Consider the following 19,076-nt stretch of genomic DNA (forward strand, 5'->3'; position numbering starts at 1 on the left):
TTATATTGTTGTCAGGGCCTCTGTATAAGGTTGTGTGGGCTGTGCACTAAGCAAGGATTCCACCTTGGAGCGGGGATCTGATTTGCATCCAAGGCAGAATCCATCTGTACACTTCCTACAGCAAGCTTCCAGCAGAGGGCAGAAGAGGCCGTGGCTTCAGGAATCAGTTCTGAGAGGCCTGGGGAACGTGACTGAGGAAGGAGCACCCTTTTCTAGTTCACAGGGGCATCATATGGGTAAATGGAGGCCCTGATGTTGTTGGTATTCATCCTTGATGAGGAAGAATGATTAAGGTTTTGATGACTTGACAGTTACTTAAGCATAAAATGTGTGAGGCCCAGGGGAAAGAGCAAGACTGACCCACTTACTGACTTCATTTGACTTTCGCACAGTGAACAGAACCTACACAGACGGTTAATTACAGTTGTGATAAGTACCAGAGAGAAAAAAATACAGGAAGCCCTCCTCCTGCCTGCAGGGTGGAGAATGCTCTAGTCAAGGTGAGGCCTGAGGATGTATAGCAAAGGGAGGAATGGGGATGAGGGAGCGTGTGTGTGTGTATGTGTGTGTGTTGGGGGGGGGGGGGGGGGGGGGAGGGGAGGCGCACACCGAGCAGGCCATGAACAGCAGGGACAAAGGAACCTATGTGTTGAGAAATCAGGCTGGTGGCCACCCAAGGGGTGTGGGTAGGGATTGGATTATGTTCTGTTTCTTGACTTGGTGCTGGGCACACATGGTCTCTTGCTTTGTGTTAATTCCTCAAGCTGTTCAGGTATGGTGCATGCATTTGTCCTTAAACACATCACACCAGTGCTACTCAGCATGTGGCCTGTGATGAGACAGGGGCTTGACCAGGATAGAAATCAGTGCACTGCTGCCTCCACTGGGTAGGTCTGGCCACAGAAACAGTGTATTCAGTATCACAGTTGGTTCACAAGCTCTGCAGACCTGCAACAAACAGGCTTGTAGGTGGCACCAGTCTGTAGACTCCACTTTGGATAGCACCTGCTATACTTTAATAATAAGTTAATGGGATGAAAAAGACCAATGTTGTTTGTGCCAGAGAAGAAGGAGAGAGAGACAAGAAAGAATGTTGAAGAAGTAAGTTATAAAAGCAGAAGAAAAGTGAGTATAGGAAGATGAGGAGAAGAGAAAGGAGGAGGAGGAGGGGAGGACAGGCCACCCAGGAGGCACAAGAGTTCAGAGGGACAGAAGCAAACCAGAGCCTGACCCACAGAGACCAGACCTGCACTCCTGACTAACTCAGGAAGAGAAAATCGGTCCCACCAGAAATGAGAACTCGCTCGGCTTTGCTTAGATTAGGGTTTTCACCAATTCCTAGAATGAAGAAAGTAGACATTTATATTAAACTGGACTTATGTGTTCGGTCATTTTTCCTTATCATTTTGGGTCTCTATAGGTACTGTGTTGAAGAGTGGTTGCCAGGGTACAACGTGGACAGATTGGGTGGGCAGCGGGGCAGCACTCCTTACGTCATTTACTGGGAGTGTGTCACCTGTGGCACCTAGTTGGAGTGGAGAAGAGACCTAGGAGGAGGAGGAGGACAAGGACAGCGGGAGGGAATGCAGAGGAGAGGGAGAATGGAGCTTTCAGCAGCAGGCCTGGGCCCTGGGGCACCTGAGGGCAAGTCTCTGCCTCGCTTACTTACCCTTTTGGGGAATATTTTTCTGACAACTTATTGTTGAACTTGAACAGACATCCTTTTTTCTTTTCTTTTCTAAAAAAAAAAAAAGTCAATTATAATTGGAAACATACATTTAGATGCTTTATATGTCAACTACATCGAAGTAATATTTCTTATCTTTATTCCAGTTCAGAGAAAGACAGATATGAATTCTTATGAAAGGAAAATCATAGCACTGACCAAGTAAAAATAGGAAGCTCATGTTAATAGGTAGGAAGGCTAAAATATTATAGAAGTCAACATGTCAGATTATTATATATAGTAATATGTATAATAATGTGTATATATACATTTAATACAAATACTAGGAGTTAATAAAGGATTAGCCTTTTACATATTATATAGGAAGGGCTTTTTAAGGCAGAAGTACAGGGCATAAAGCAGTGATTCTCAGTGCTGGGTGATTTTGCCATCCAGGGGCTATATGGCATGTTGGGACTTTTTTTTGTTGTTGTCATGACTGGGAGGCAAGTGCTACTTGCCTCTGATTGGTAGAGGCCAAGAACACCAACTTTGTAAAACTCTGGCATGAACCATACTGGAAAAGATAAACTGATTTGTCTAACTCAAATTTAAAGAAGGTTTCTATAACCAAAAATTTCTTAAGTTAGAAGACAAAAACAAAATAAGAAAAATTGCAATAACAAACTGTTAATTTGATTAAACAACAACAACAAAAAGAATATTCTTAAACAAAAAGGCATATATGAACAGGTGATCCTTAAAAGAAAAAATTCGAATAAAAATTTTATTAAAATATAGGTTCTGGTCATTTAAGATCATCCCAAACTTCAGTGGTTTATTTATAGGTGTTATCAAACTACAGCCTGAGGGCCAAATTGGCTCAATGTTTGTTTCTGTAAATAAAGTTTTATTGGAACACAGCCAGGTCCATTTGTTTATATATATTTATTTCTGGTGGCTTTTGTGCTACAATGACAGTGTTGAGTAGCTGCAAAGAGACTGTAAGACCAGCAAAGCCTAAACTATTTATTATTAGTCCCTTTTTAGAATAAGTTTGGTAAACACTGGTTTAGAAAAACACAGGTTTACTTCTCCCTCATGCTGTTTATTGGTCACAAGTTAGATGAGGTCCCACGCCATTGACACTCACGGAGCCTGGGACAGAGATGCCTCTGTCTAGAACAGCGGTTCTCAACCTGTGGGTCGAGACCCCTTTGGTGGTCGAATGACCCTTTCACAGGGGTCGCCTAAGACCATCCTGCAAATCAGATATTTACATTACGATTCATAACAGTAGTAACATTACAATTATGAAGTAGCAACGAAAATAATTTTATGGTTGGGTCACAACATGAGGAACTGTATTTAAAGGGCCAGAAGGTTGGGAGCCACTGGTCTAGAACATCGTCGGCCCCATGGCAGAGAACGACAACACAGGGCTCCTGAAGCTTTGGTTTGGAAGTGACCCTCTCACTTATGCCCACACTTCTTTGTCATGTCAAGTCACATGGCCATCCCTGAGTACACAGAGCAGGGATATATAATCTTCTGAAATATTGATGAGCAGTAATACAACCTGTCACAGCATGTTTAACCACATGCACGGTGCAAAGAAATTCAAAGAGAAACATTGGTGGAATATCATTCCATGCTTTTCATTTGTCAAACACAGAAAAGTTTTATTATTTCTAGTAGTGATGAAGGTGTAGGGGAGACACCTTCATCATATTTCGTTAATGGGAGCCTAAAGTGGCAATTATTTGGCCATCACTATATGCTCATTTAAAATATGCAGACTCATTGACCAATTGACTTCACTTTTAGAAATCCACTAGTAAGAAATACTACTGAGAATGTGTCCACTTTAAGGATTGGTGACACTCTCCTCGCTGGGTCACCCTACATCAGAGAGGAGCCCCAGACTCAGTGGAGCAGTGGTGACTCTACCAATAGAAATGTTAACAGTAGACACTGGAAAGTGGTCATGTGAGTCCAGAGAGCACAGCTGAGGTCAACTGCACCCAGGGGATACACTTACTTCTTCCAACAACCACTCAAACCAACAGATCTTTGCTCTATCTTTATGCCCTTCTTGTCTACACTGCTTTCTTCTTCTCATATTAACTTTTCATGTCCACCTAACCTTGTGCCTGCTGCATGAGAAACCCTCCCACCCTGAGCCTTCAAATGATAGATTCTGTCACCAGCCTTACCCTCAGGTCCAGATGTTTGGGCACATTCAGTCCTTGCCTTTTGGGCCCTTGTCATCACCCTTGAGTTTTCGGTTGAGTTATTCTTCTTTTGAGTTGCCTGATCCACCATTTGAGGCACAGGTGAGGTGGTTCCTGGGCCAAATAGTGATTTGTGAGTAGTTTCCATTGGGGTCCCTAATGAAAGCTCCTCTTTCCCCTGTTAGTGACCTTTCTTCTGATGCTCCCTGTCTCCACGCTGGCAGGAAATCCTGCATCCCTATACCTTACTTTATCTTACTGTTTTTCTATTTTACTTGGAAATTAAAAAAGTTGAATAATGAAGTAATAAAGATATACTAAATTATTAACGTTTAAGTTAGGCCTTTTGTTTTCAAATTTATAGCCTGGTTTTTCAAGACTTGAAGAATATATATAGAGAGATTATTATAAGCTTTAGATATAAAATATTTCTTAGCCAAAACTCAAGGCCAGAAATCATAAAGGTAAAAGACAGATATGACCATTAAAAAATTTAAAAATGTCCACACTTCAGAAAACATCCCCACAATATTAAAAAAAATTGCAATATAGTAAAATATAGAGGGTTAATATCCTTAATGACCAAAATCATCAACAAACAGAAGGATATTCAGCTTTTTCCCCTCCAAGGACAGTGATTACAATGAGCATAACAGTAGCCATGGTGAGAATGAATTAACATGCACTCGTTCACCAGCGCATGCCAACATCATCAGTTGCTTGTGCCCAGTTATACTATTATTTTTGTGTTTATGATGAGATGTTCCCTTCCCAATTTTCCCAGAAAAGTCATGTGAGAAGCATGGAGATTGGGACTTAAGAAAAAACTTGATCTAAGGCTTGGGCACTTCCAATAAAGTACCAACAATATGCTTAGTGCATGAATTCTCAGTAGTGGTGATGCTGCCCCAAAATTGATTCCTGGGGGGAAAATCTTACTCTTTTTTATGTGTAAGGCATAAATAAATATATGCAGTCCCTAAATCAATATAGAATATCTTTGTGAAATTAAAATGTCATGGGGTGTGTGTTCTTGATTAGGTAAAAAAACACATGCAAGTGGGCTCCCTAGGGCAGTGATAATGAAAAGAGGGCTGAGAAATGCTTGCTTAGAATAAAACAGTTCTGAATCTGGGCTCCAGAGACCACACTCTGAGACTTACAGTCCCTCATCTGTACCTTGTGTGATTCTTGGTGGCGTGCTGGGTGGGTCCTGGGGACTCTTTGTTTCATTCATATCTGAAGTGTCATCACTGACCTCTCAAAAAAAATGGCATTCTGTTCAGATCTCAGTAAACATGCCCTAGAAAGTCTCATGGGGAATCTCGCAGAGATCCAGGGAGGAAACTTGCACACCCTGCAGCTGAAGGCTGGAGGTTGCATGTCTTCTAGAGCCTCCATGGTGCCCTCCTGTGTGTCCATCACTGGGTGTCTCCCACTCAGGGCAGCAGGACATCCAATGAGAGAGCAGTCATCTGAACTCCTGGACCAGAGGCTCAAAGTGAGGTCATGAACCCCTGAGGGGTCCTGGAAACCCTTTTAGGAGATTTTTGAGGTCAAAACTGTTTTCATAATAAGGTGTCCTTTGTCTTTGTCACTATGGAGATCTCTCTACACATGGATCAAGAATTGCTGGTGCCTTAGGACAAATCAAAGCAGTGTCTCCAAACCATAGGAGTGGTTACTGTGGGAGTGGTCATTGCACTCTCACTGTCACTCACCAGGAAAAAAAAAAAAAAGCCAGTTTGAAGAATGTTCTTGATGAGGCAGTAAAAACTATTAATTTTATTAAATTTCTATCCTTGAGTACACATCCTTTTAATAGTCTTTGTGCCCTAAGTCCCAGCTGGGGTCAGCTATACCCTGTAATCACAGCTGTTTCTTTAACAAAAACTCCTCAGATGTAACCGGTATTTGTGCCCTCTCTGGTGCTCCTGTCACACCTCATCGTCTTTCCCTGCATTGCTCCCTCCTTCTCATATTAACTTCTCATGTCCACCTAACCCTGTGCCTACTGCACAAGAGACTCACACTGAGCTTCCAAATGACAGATTCTGTCACCAGTCTTACCCTCAGGTCCAGACGTCTGGGCACATTCAGTCCTTGTCTTTTGGGTCCTTTTTACCACCTTTGAGTTCCTGGTTGAGTCATCCTTCCTTTGAGTCACCTGATCCACCATTTGGAGCTTCTCTTGGATTCTTTGACCAGGTGAGGCTGTTCCTGTGCCAAATAGGGATTTGTGAGTAGTTTCCATTGGGATCCCCTCTGAGTGACCTTCCTTCTTATGCCTCTAGCTCCGAAATGTTGAGATCTCTGTACCTGTGTGCCTCACTTTTCTCCTGCTATTTCTCTGTAATTATATATTTTTTCTTGTGTGTGCCTTACTTCCCTTCCCCCACCCCCAAATTCACCACCTGATCTCACTCTTTGTAGAACCTATTGAAATCACCCAGAGAAATGTGGGAGAATCCCAGAGCAGTGGGGCTTATTTCCTGGCTCCTGTGTCTGAGTTACAGCTGCCACAAGGAGGTGGCCACATTTGAGTAAAAATGGCCTGGTGGTTCGTTTCAGCAGAGGAGGGGCCTTCTAAAGTTGTTTCCCCAGGGCCCTGTGTGGTATGGGAGAGATGGGGGTGGGGGGAGGGGTGTCTGTGCAGGGTGAGTCTGCCTCTTTGTTGAAAGAGATCACAATTTTCATTGACTGTGGACTTTAGAACCTGATCCCCAGTACAGCAAGGATATCTCTTTGAAAGCCAGGGGGACAGTATATGCCCTCTCCTGGAAGATGGACAGATGAACTTTTTTTTTTTTTTTTTTTTTTTTAACATTCAAGTGCCACTTATGGAAGAAGCAGGAGTGGCTAAAAGTTGGAGAAGAGGTACCCAGGGAATTCAACCATGACAGTTACTGAGTATTTATCCAAAAGACACTGGGGCCACCTAAAAGAGCCTAACAGTTTCCTTTAACATGTTTTTGCGACATGTTTTCCCCCTGTCACAAACGGGGGGTTTCAGAGAAGTGAGAACTGTTACCAAAAAGAAAGACTACCACCTTTTTTGCATGCCAGAGTACAGCATGTATATTTTTAGTAGGACTATCTGTGTTATTTTCTCTCTCAAAATTTGGTGTCTTTTTTCAGGTGTTATTAGTATTTTTAATAAATATGATTAACTGCAAAGTAAATAAAATAGGAACAAAGCCAAATCTGGAAGGGCCTGGCGTCTTCTTAGCAGAGGGAAGTCTCAGTAGGGAACTTACCCAAACAGAACAGCTTAACACAAGCCTTGGAAGCTCCCCATTTCTAACAAGGCCACTCTGACTGGGGAGTGTGTGCTGTTGCATAGTCACATAGATGTTCCTGCCTCAGTCCCACAAACCTTTAGAGCATTATGAGAGTGGATGCCTCGGTATTGGGATGCTGGCCAGAGGGCATGCAAACCATCCATGCCTGCTCTAAACTAGGGATAACAAGAAAGGATGATATGGGTTTTATTTCTGTGCTGTGAGATTTTCCTCCAATAACTCTTAGTTTATACCAAGATCACATACTGATAGTGGTACCTGTGACTCTGCATAGCATAATAATAAATCACAAACCATCTTTTGTCAGATCATCTTTCAAATTATGGGATATAGGAAATATGGTTTCTTTCATTTTTTTTTCATTCAGGTAATACTTAATGTCATATTTGTGCCTGGAGATTACTATCTAGCTTAGAAGAGACATATTACTTAAGTAGTAATTACAGTGGAGTATGTGAAATCTTCCCAAAGGGCCAGTGCTGAGTGCTATAGGAACATGCGATGGGACCACCTTGTCTAATTTAGCATCAGAGAACACCTTGAAGTAGACATTGAAGCCAACACCAGTGATGAACAGGAGACAGGCAAACATTTACAGGAAGTAGTGTAGGGTCAGAATGTAGCATTCAAAGAGAGGAGCATGTACCAAGGATCAAAGAGGAGAGAAATGAAATGGGAGGAATCAGAGTGTCACCTGTGGTTTTGAGTGGGAAAAGATGGAGTTAAAGAGGAAGAGAAGGGTTGGATTGGAGAGAGCATTGTCAATCACACTAGGAACTATGAGCATTATTCTAAAAGCAATAAGAGGTCATGGATAAGTTGTAAGCATGGGAATGAAGCCATCAGATGTTAGTGTAGCAAAGAGGAGACAGAATCAATAGAACTTGTCAATATACTAAGGTAGATAATCAGGTAGTCAAGGATGGCTTACTTTTTGGCTTGGCAACTGGGTAACTAATTTCAAGTTAAATAAACTTCAAATTCCTCCCAATGGCCTATGAGGGCCACATGATCTGGCCCCTCTCTACCCTCACTTTGTACCACCTTCTCCTTTCTTCATCATAACCCAGGTCAAAAGGGATGAGACCAGAACTTGGAGACACCTCTAAGTAAAAGACAAGGACACCTAGGGTTTCTATGGCTCTTGGAAAGACACATTTAATTCCAAAAAATTAGGGTATGGACCCAGGATGCTGTCCTAGTCCTGTATATAAACAGCAAACCCATCATTCTCCATTCCTTGTCTATGGAATGTAATCTGCCACTCACATAGAAAGATTCCATCAGCTCTTTTCTTGTTGCCTGTGGGTATGCACATGGGGGAAATACGCTGCAATGTTAGTCTGTGTGTTGAGCTGCTGATTATCAATAAAAAATTCTTTTCCCTGACCCAGGTGACTTGTGTTTCTGCAGTAGTCATATATCTAAAGAATATGACTATGCAAGTGGGGTAACATCTCATCCTGTCACAGTTCTTGGCAAAGCACATATTGGGCACAACTGCATTCAGGGGTCCTCAAACTACAGCCCGCGGGCCACATGCAAATACAAATATTGTATTTGTTCCTTTACTTCAAAATAAGATATGTGCAGGGTGCATAGGAATTTGTTCATAGTTGTTTTTTTTTTTTAACTATAGTCCGGCCCTCCAACGGTCTGAGGGACAGTGAACTGGCCCCCTGTTTAAAAAGTTTGAGGACCCCTGGAGATGGTTAGCACAGATCTTGAAATGGACAGGTAAAAAACTGAATTATAAAATCTCCTCCCAAATATATTGTATCCTTTCTCAGCAATGGCACCACCATTCACCCAGACATTCAAGCCAGAAATTGAAGAGCAAGCCTTGAGATCACTGTCTTTTTCATCCTCAGTTTCCAGTTTATCAAGTCCTATCAACTCAACCTCCAAACTGACTTTGAATTGGTCCTCCTCTCTCAGTCTTCACTGCTTGATCTGAATCCAGGTTACTATCAACTCTCATGACATCTGCTCTCCAAATGGTTTCCTTATTTCCATTCTTTTCTATTTCCAATTCATTCTTTACACAGCACCCAAATCAGTCTTGTCAAGTTTAAAATTGGATAGGGTCATTCACTGATTAGATATGTCAATGGCTTCACATTACATTTAGAATACAATTCACCTTCCCACACCTTGACCTACAAGCATGAGCTGCCTCCAGCCTCCAGCCTCCTCTTCTACTGTCATCTTACCTTTTGAAAGTCTTTTTTTCTGTTGTCTCTTTTTAGGAACTGACCACATACTTCTTCTTCTTGTTTTCTTTCCTAATAAGACAGAATACATATAATCTTTTATAGCTACACACATAGATCTCCCATTGTCTTTGTCAACAATTCTCAGCTTTTATGTTTAGTCTTCAAATGACAATAGCTAGGTGGTCATTGGTGACCTTAGGTATGCTGTTTCGTGGAGTAATGGCAGAGAAGAAATTCTAAAGTGGCAGAGGCAGGAGAGACATGAAGAAAAGGAGACAATGAGTCCAGGTAATGCATTTCTAGAAGCTTTGTTGTGAACTGGAGGGAAGGGCTATGGAGGCAAGTGAAGTGAGATGGGGATCAAGAGAAATTTCCTTTATGAGTGGGATAGGCATGGGCATTGGTTAGGATGCAGATCCTTGTGAGAGGTTGATGGTGAATTCCACTGTCAGGCGAGGTTGAAGGATTGCCTTGGAGATAAGGAGGGAACCAGAGAGGAGGAAATTCCCACTTTATAGGTTTCTATGAATTAGGAGGAAAATTAATCTCTTGAGGAAAAAAAAAGTAGGCATCAATAAGGGCAGAAGTTTGAAAAAAAGAACTCAGAGTTTGAAAGGATCACACAGGAAGTGGGATTGTCTCAAGGTGTGGAGGGATCATTTAGCTGAAATCGTGAAGACACAGTGGGTGTAGTCTGCTCTGCTGTGTGCCTCTTCCCAGCAGTGCCTGTTTTTAGATGCAGTGTGCAGAAAGCAGTAATAGGCTCCTTCAAGACCTACCAGAGAGTTCTAGGAAAAGACAGAGAGTCAAGGCAGGTTAAGTATCTGCCATAGGTTACTGAAATGGTGGCTCTTGGATTCCAAGCTGGTATGAAGGGGTGTGAGGAAAGGCAGATGATGGACTGAACAAGGGAAAGGCCAGTGGACTGGTCATCCCAATGAGGTTGAAGAACAGCTACAGAGGGAACACATTGTAGGAAGAAATCAGGGAAGGATATTTTATTTTATTTTTTTAATATATTTTATTGATTTTTTACAGAGAGGAAGAGAGAGGGATAGAGAGTTAGAAACATTGATGAGAGCGAAACATCGATCAGCTGCCTCTTGCACACCTCCTACTGGGGATGTGCTCGCAACCAAGGTACATGCCCTTGGCCGGAATCGAACCTGGGACCTTTTAGTCCGCACGCTGATGCTCTATCTACTGAGCCAAACTGGTTAGGGCAGGGAAGGATATTTTAAAATTAATTTTTTAAGATTGTGCTGAGAAGGGGAAATCAGAGGTTGAATGATTATTGTAGAAGGAGCAAACTCAAGGATTTGGTGTCAAAAAAGGAATTATTTAATTATTGGGAAGTTGAGCCAGGTTTGAGTGGTGAAAGGGCCTGTGGATAGTCTTAGGGTGCAGAAGGCAAAGAATTGGTGGAGGAAAAATAATTGAAAATTATCAGATGCAGGATTAAAGAAATCAGAGTATTGGATGGGCCTGTTATTCATATATTAGAGGCCTGGTGCATGAAATTCATGCATGGGGGGCTGGGGGGGAAGGTGTCCCTCAGCCCAGCCAGCACCCTCTCCAATCTGGGACCCCTCAGGGGATGTCCGACTGCCGGTTTAGGCCCTGTGGGATCAGGCCTAAACCGGCAGTCAGACATCGCTCTCACAATCCGGGACTGCTGGCTCCCAACCCCTCGCCTGCCTGCCTGCCTGATTGCCCCTAACTGCTTCTGCCTGCCAGCTTGATCACCGCCTAACCACTCCCCTGCCAGCCTGATTGATGCCTAACTGCACCTCTGCCAGCCCGATTGCCCCCAACTTCCCTCTCTTGCTGGCCCGGTTGCCTCCACTGTCCTCCATGCCAGCCTGGTCTCCCCTAACTGCCCTCCCCTGCAGGTCTGGTCCCCCCCAACTGCCCTCCCTTGCTAGCCTGGTTGCCCCTAACTGCCCTTCCCTGCTGGCCATCTTGTGGTGGCCATCTTGTGACCACATGGGGGCGGCCATCTTGTGCAAGGGCACGATGGTCAATTTGCATATTACCTCTGTATTATATAGGATACATTGAAGGTGTCCAGGATGATGGCAAGACTTGAAATAGAAAAACTCTTAAGTCAGCTTTGAGTTCTGCTGGGGAGTGGAGGGGAAGTCCAGGGATGATACTGATGAAGTAGTGAATAATTCACTGAATGGTTAAACCTCAACAAAGGGGATGGGGCAGCAAGGGGCTGGCTGGGAACAGTGTAGAGCAAGGTGTGACATACAGCCTGCCTTGCACATTGAGGTGAGTGACAGCACAGAGAATATGAAGCCATGTCTTAAGAGAAAGCAGTGCGCTCTTGGGAAACCACCTTTCAGTTAAAGGAGGTGTGGACTAAACCTCTATGAAGTTGTGGATATAGGAGAGCTTGGTGATTGCAGAATAGGCAATTTCAAGGGGTGTATATTATAATGGCTCTAAATGCCTTCTGCTTTTCCTATCATTTAATGAAGGCCTCAAAGGAAGAGGCAGTGAAAAGGAATTGGAGAAACAAATAGTACTGAGTGTCATGACTACAATCACAGAGAGAGTGCTCATGACAAGATCCAATCAGAAAAACAGGATGCACCTTCACATTCCCCCTCCTGATGCCTATAAGAGGAGGGCAATCCTTACCTTTCTTGATGAGAGGTGTGCTGGCTGCCTCCTGAGGCTCTGCTGGCTCATTTGATTCAGGAGAATCATTTCTTAACGCTGATAAGGGAAACACAATTCATTTCAGAGGTCAGATGGGCTAAAGAGAAAGTGCTGAAGGAGCTCAATGTGAGAACAAGGGGATGGAGGACATGTGTGGCCCAGGGCTGGGGACCTGCTAGTCTATAGGGTTTCCTGGCTCTGCCCGGAGTCAATCAAACTTGTGGTTATTGTGACTTGCGTGACTATCACAGAACCAGAGAGCAATTGCTCGCAGAGGAGGGCTCAGTTTGGCCCATTGGTTGGATACCCCTTACTCAATGGAAGATGAGTACAGGCACTCTCAGTAGCCCTCACTCAGGGAATGAGGCTGACAGCAGTGGAAGCGGTGACCTTGAATTCTGGCAACCACAGTGAAGGTGAATGTCTGCCATATGAAAAGTATATGTTATTGCTTAGACTTCTATGAATGGATATTTTTAACCTGCTCTACCTGATTATTTCCCCTTAAGAAATAGTGAAGGAGGCTAAGTGCCTTATATATATCAGCAGAAGAAAACAGGAGCCAGGAGGTACTTGCTAGCGCTTATTAACACCAAATAAATACAACTGCTCTTAGTTTCTGCTGCACTAAGAAAGATAGAAGGGCTCAAAGCCATCACAGACAGAGGCCCATCTCAAGAAAGCTGTCACCTTTTTGTTTTCACAAGCCTATGACATCCATCTCAAATTCTGGCCTATTTAGGAACAGGTAACTGGGGCAGGTGGCAAGCAGTCGCTAGAGCCTTTAAACAATTTGTTGCATTTAAAACTATTTAAATAATATTAACTTTTAAAATCCAGAAATGTTGAGGGTTGACAGTGATTGTTTCCCACAGTTAGGGTGGGGACTGGGAAGGAGGGCCATCCATGTCTGGGGCACTGATTCAGTGTTCGGTCCACACAGTGGTTTTGCTTGCTTTGCATTTTGATGGAGCAGTTTTGAGCCTTGCCTTATTTAAATGGCCTCAGAGGGTGGCTGAGTCAAGCAGTCCTGCCCTGGCTCAGTGCTTCGTGCTTTCCCCGGTGTTCCTGCCACAACCCCTCTGAAAGAGGAATGTTTTCCCTTTGCAGACCCCTTAGTGGTGTTTGAGTTTAGGTCCAGTGGGTATTAGGAGGGCTCCCATCCCTTGTCATTGGTGTCCCCTTCCCAGCCCACCTTGCCTTCCCCAGGGACTCTATCTCCCTCTAGGACAGTGATGGCGAACCTATGACACGCGTGTCAGAGGTGACACGCAAACTCATTTTTTTGGTTGATTTTTCTTTGTTAAATGGAATTTAAATATATAAAATAAATATCAAAAATATAAATCTTTGTTTTACTATGGTTGCAAATATCAAAAAATTCTATATGTGACACGGCACCAGAGTTAAGTTAGGGTTTTTCAAAATGCTGACACGCCGAGCTCAAAAGGTTCACCATCACTGCCCTAGGAGCTCAGGTCTCCTGTCTGCCCAAGCCTCCAAGGGCTGGGTGAGCAGCCAGGAGCTGCACCGTGATGGTGGTCAGGAGCAGTGAAGAGAGCCCTGTCTCTAGAAGGTTCAAATGGCTTCTCCTCTTCACAGACATAAAAACTAAGGTGGACTTAAGTTGCCTAAATCAAAATTACCTGGCTCGGGGGCTGAGGGAGCCTGGGGCATCTCTTGAGCATCTTCTTTATCTTTTGCTTGAGGGGTCGGGTGGTCACTGGACACTGAGCAGAAGAAGAAAAGAAATTTCAGATGCCAGGACCAGCAAGCAGGGATCAGAGATGGAGGAAAAAGAACAATCTATTCTATCAGGAGAAAACGATGGGGCCTGGACTGAACACCAAGGCCTAGTGAGGGTGAGGCAGAGTGGGAGAGTGAGCCATCATTTGCTTTCAATGGCTACTTATTAATTTAATTATGGTACTTATTTTTTTCTTTGAAAAATCTAGAATATGGAATCTTACATTGTTATTCACTCTATGATGTTGTTAACCTTAATCATATATTAAATATATATATATTAGAGGTGTAGAGGAAACATTATTTGGACCAAAGAGGACCCCTAATTCTCAAAATTCATGACAGCTACCATTTCTGGCAGCACCTAAAATATACCATGGTATATTTGACAAACTCCAACTCCTTTATAATGATGCTTTGCTGTTGATAAGTGACACAGTCTCAGAAACTAAATCAGGTCCAGCAGACCTTTCAACATGTTATCGTCTTTTCTAATAATTTTAATACCACTACTCTTAGAATTCAAACCACATGAAAATGAATACAGTTGAAACTGAAAAGCCTGTAATCAATCAGAGGGTGGGCAATCAGGTGAGGGTGGTGGATGTGAGTCTTGCCCAAGTTACTTTTCAATCAGAACAGTGTGTTTGAGTGTTGGTTGGACAGGGCTGTTGGACATCACAGAATCACACTGGTTGTGGCAGCGACGCTGAAAGTGGTCCTGTGCCAAGTCGCTGCATTGGTTCCCCTCTGTCTTTTTCTTTGTCATACACAGTTCTTTCTCTCAGGGTTCCTACCACCAGCCTCCTGGTTGGCAAGTGCGTATCCTCCCTTCACAGCTACCTTGAGCTAAACTAAGCCATCCTCAAGTACATTACCTTGCACAGTAGCAGGGGGAGTGCTGGGCACCTGTTGTGAGTCTTCTTTAGCATTTATGTGGGATGTCAAGTTGGCTGTTGAAGAGAGGAAGGAAAATCATTACAGGTTAGATGGACAGGGTGTGGGGAAGGGGAGTGAAGGGTAAAAATGCCTGGGGTATATGGAGCACCAAGGTCTAAGGGCAGAGGGTTGGGCTGTTCCAGGGATGGAAGCAGGGCTCTGGGCTCCCCACCCAGGCCCTTCACAGTGTACATAACCCATCTTAGAAAAGGCTGTATATAGGAGGTGGGTGTATGGAAGGGGCAGATTAACACAAAGGTGGGACCTTGGGGTTGTAGACATGGCCACAGGCACCCAGGCTGGTGAAGTCCAGGTGTTGGACTGAATCTGTATCTCACCTGGAGTAGTCCTTCCTTCTTGGATGTCTCTTGGAAGAGCCTTGGCAGGGCCAGCAGAGCTGGGTGGCTTGTCCAGGACCTTATTGCTGTGCTGTGGGATTGCACTGGGCTGATTGACTCTGGGCACAGGGGTCGGGCATCTCAGTGAGGGGCGCTGGGGTGCAGGCAGTGGCAGCAGGTTCTGATGGGGGCTTCTACCTCTTGAGTTGGTTGGGACTTCAAAGACAGTCACTGTGGCTCCTCTCCATCCTCCACAGGAAGCGACAACTGGAATTGTAAAGGCGCACACATCAGCACCCTAGAGACTCAGAATTATGTGGGAAAGGGATTTCTTTACACACATGACTTCCAATAGGTTGGGGGACATAGAGGTATTCATTCTCCCCCCATGTGCAGAGAATTGATTTATCGTCATCGCAGTCCATTTGTGGCCTCTTTTTAATTTATGAATTTGAGCAGTGCTATACTAACTGTATCTAGCCTCGATCTATCAACAAAGTAGTTTCACACACGAAGTTGAGTTTCACTTTGTCCCCAGGAATTTAAATTTTTTAGATTTTCCTTAATTTTGCCTTCAGAATTTAGACAATTATGAACAATGCTTTAATTGAATAGATTCCCCTGTTTTAATAAATAAGCATATCATACTTCCCTATAGCAATTAAGATAAAATATGAATTTCTTTTCATAGTGTTTCTTGTTTCTGCAGACTCAGCTTCTCTGCCTCCTCACCTTGTACCCTGTGGTCTGGCCACACCCAACTTCCTTTCCATCCCTAGTACCCCAGGCCCATGACTTTTCCCAGGCTGTTCCCTGGCATGGCCAATGGTGGTTTTCTCTTATGATTCTTCTCCATCATTTATTTCAGAAGTAAAGTTGTTTCAATCAGTGAACAGAAAAAGGCAAGTAAGGTAGGATTTTGGAGAGGGACCCAGAAAAAAAATCACAGAGTAATAGATCAAGAAGGAGGTTTGAGCTCAGCTAGGTCAGGGGGGCAAGCCTGACTGTCAGACTTGCTTGGCATGGCCTTTGAGAACAACATTTCTCCCAGAAATGCCCCAATGCTGCCAGGAGCATGGGCCACATGCCTACCTAAAGGGTGACTTTTCTCTTTTGAGGCCCCTTGAGCCCAAGGTTTCATTTCCCCCTTTGGGAAGGAGGCTTTGAATGGAAAAGTGTTGGAGAGCTCTCAGGATAGCACTCTGCTGGTCTCTCCCCTGCTGTTCTCAGATAAGTGAACCTTGTGTTTCTCCTCAAACCTGAAACAGTTTTACCATCTGCTCCTTTTTCTTCTTTTTTTCAGATCTCTATCACCATTCTTTTTTTCTACTCCTTTATTTATTCAGTTCTTTCTCCCTCTAAGTGTCTTCATGCTCCATGTCTTTCTCATATCCTCTTTCTGCCTCTGTGTCCACAATTCCCCTTCCTTTCTTCTCCCCTCCAGTGTCACACTCTGCCTCCCAGCTATCCACTTTAGTGGAGTGATTAACATTCCAGGCCCTGGTATTAGGAGATACAGGTAGGACTTCTGGCTCTGCTCTTAACAGACAAGTAACGTTGGGAAAGTTACTTTTACTTAGAGTATTAATTTCCTTATATGTTATACTAGAGGCCTGATGCACAAAGACTTGTGCAAGAATAGGCTTTCCTTCCCCTGGCTGCCAGCACCTCCTGCACTCCGGCCTGGAGCCTCCTTCCACCTCTCGCCTTGTCACATCAATTTGCATATTCCCTCCTTATTGGCTGTGGGTGCCTCCATCTTTGTCTCGGAGTTACAGTCAATTTGCATGTTCCATCTTTATTAGATAGGATGGTGATAATTGTGACTCCACAGGATTATTTTAAATATGATATGAAATAATCATATGAAGTGCCTGGGATATTGCCTGGCACATACTAAGCACTCAAAAAGGAAACAATACCACCAACAAAGGATATACTTATTATTATCTCTCCTTACCCATTACTCTTCCTCTCTTGCTCTCCTTATCCTTCCGTCAGAAAGGGTCTCTGGAACTTTGCATTTCCTCATTTTATGCATTCCTTAGAGACTGTCCAGTATGCTAATCGGTACAATTTTCCCAAATTCTTAGAACAGGTCAGACAAAAACATATGTGCCCTCTAGAAAGTCATCTTAGAGAATCAGGGCTAGAGGCTACTCTTGCTGCCATATCTGTGAGAGAGCATGGCCCACACCTTCCCAAAGAAAAAGTGGGCAATTAAAGTGCCTCTTTTACATGGGCTCACATGCCTGTCTGGGGCTGGAAAACAACCCAAACTTTTAGCATAGCAACCCCCCTCATGCTTCTATAGCCCCAGAGGTATTTAAGAGGCATCATACCATTTCTGAAGCTTCTTTGAATTGCCACCAGGTTGGGGTATTCACGTAGATTGATCTGACTGAACAACATTTCCAGAAATGACAGATTAAATGGCTCCTCCATTTTGGTGAGAATGTTGTATACCACTTTGGATACAGGGACCATATTTCTACAGGCTTCCATAGACTCCTTAAGAAACAGAATGAAGGATTATTATACATGATTATAAAGATAGAGGTTTGTTATATATTTGTGGTTTTCTAAGTTGTAATAGAGCTATTTTGCTCTTTTAAGAAGGAATTTAATGCAAAATGTATAGTCAAACTCCTAATGTAGAAAAATCACAGTTTTACCTGTTTACTTAGGAACTTCATATATACTTTGATAATCATAGAAATAAATAATTTAGCCTTCTTTAAAATAAGTCTGTTTTGTAAACCTTATTTTAGGTTTATTTGAGGGAATAGAGAAATTTTAAGAAAGGAAAGTGGAGTCAAAGACTGTTATGGTATAATTCCATTCTCTAAGGCTCTGGGCAGGACACTTCAGGATTGACCCAGTGGTCAGTAACTAGTTGTTATTCTGTTGATTTTTGTTAGCCTGTGTTCTCTCTTTGCCTCTTGGACTTGAGATGGCCCAAATAGGTTCTAGCCATAGGGAAATGACTCAGAGAATTCTTCTTGATGAGAGGATGGCTAAGAAGACAAATATGGCAAGAGAGAATTGATTGTAAAATGTTTATGGAGCACCTACTAGTCTAGTCCTTGTGTACAAAGCAATGGAGAAGATTAACATGGTGCTCTCTTATTGGGGGAGGGGCACTGTCAGGCAAAGAGCATCCTATATAATAAAAGGCTAATATGCAAATTGTTCCCTCAACTGGGAGTTTGACTGGGAGTTCGACCAGGGGACAGGGCAGGCTGGCCAAACACCTGCAACCCCTCCCCTGGCCAACCCCACCCCTGATCGGCCCCCCCCACTCTGATAGGGGCAGACCTGCCAGAAACCACCTGTGCACAAATTCGTGTACTGGGCCTCTAGTTAAATAATAAACACAAATTAAATAAATATCCAATTATTGTTGAGAGAAATTTTATTAAGGGAAATCATAGGAAGAATAATGAGGGGGGTCTTAGTTAGGAGTAGGTCAAGGAGACATCTCTGAGAAGTGACAGCTGGGCTATGATCTAGAGAGGGCTTAGAGCCAACCAGGCCAATACTGGGGGAGAGGGTTCTATCACTGCTAACACTTCCCTAGGCTCAGGAATTGCTTTAAACACCCTAAATTATATGAAAAGAATGCCATTTTTATACACATAGACATATCCCATTGCCTGCCTTTTTTTCACATTAGAATGGACCATGGGTGCCATGCTCTTAGGAATTAAAATGGTGCCATTAGTAGGATAAATGGTGTCACCTCCCTCCAAAGATATGTCCACTTGAAACCTGTGAATGTGATCTTGTTTTTTAAAAAAAGGTATTTTCTGATATAATTAAGGATCATTTTGGATTAGGTGGGCCCTAAGTCACAATGGCAAGTGTTCTTAGAAGAGAGAGAGAGGAAGGGAGAAGACACACAAACAAATAAAGTGATGTAGAGATGGAAGCAGTGATTAGATGTTTTTATAAGTCAAGAATAC

At 43.3% G+C, this 19,076-nt stretch overlaps 1 protein-coding gene across 4 annotated transcripts in view; it reads right to left on the minus strand.

The window, feature by feature from the left end:
• Positions 1-19,076, minus strand: part of SP110 (SP110 nuclear body protein) — a 34,663-nt gene that overhangs the window by 11,634 nt on the left and 3,953 nt on the right. For all 4 annotated transcript variants that reach the window (XR_011472405.1, XM_070422355.1, XM_070422357.1 and 1 more), the window contains exons 4-12: positions 17,454-17,622; positions 15,112-15,378; positions 14,713-14,787; positions 13,735-13,818; positions 12,068-12,145; positions 9,416-9,487; positions 5,971-6,120; positions 3,883-4,014; positions 1,670-1,738 (exon numbers count right to left, since the gene is read on the minus strand). Coding sequence is in view for 3 of the 4 variants with exons in the window: in XM_070422355.1 (XP_070278456.1) it covers positions 1,670-1,738; positions 3,883-4,014; positions 5,971-6,120; positions 9,416-9,487; positions 12,068-12,145; positions 13,735-13,818; positions 14,713-14,787; positions 15,112-15,378; positions 17,454-17,622 (1,096 nt within the window). In the remaining variant the exon portion in view is untranslated. The remainder of the gene's footprint in view (positions 1-1,669; positions 1,739-3,882; positions 4,015-5,970; positions 6,121-9,415; positions 9,488-12,067; positions 12,146-13,734; positions 13,819-14,712; positions 14,788-15,111; positions 15,379-17,453; positions 17,623-19,076) is intronic.

Source organism: Myotis yumanensis, unplaced genomic scaffold, assembly GCF_028538775.1.
Source record: "Myotis yumanensis isolate MYYU_CA2020_CCGP unplaced genomic scaffold, mMyoYum1.0.hap1 SCAF_8, whole genome shotgun sequence".
NCBI classification, from domain to species: Eukaryota; Metazoa; Chordata; class Mammalia; order Chiroptera; family Vespertilionidae; genus Myotis; species Myotis yumanensis.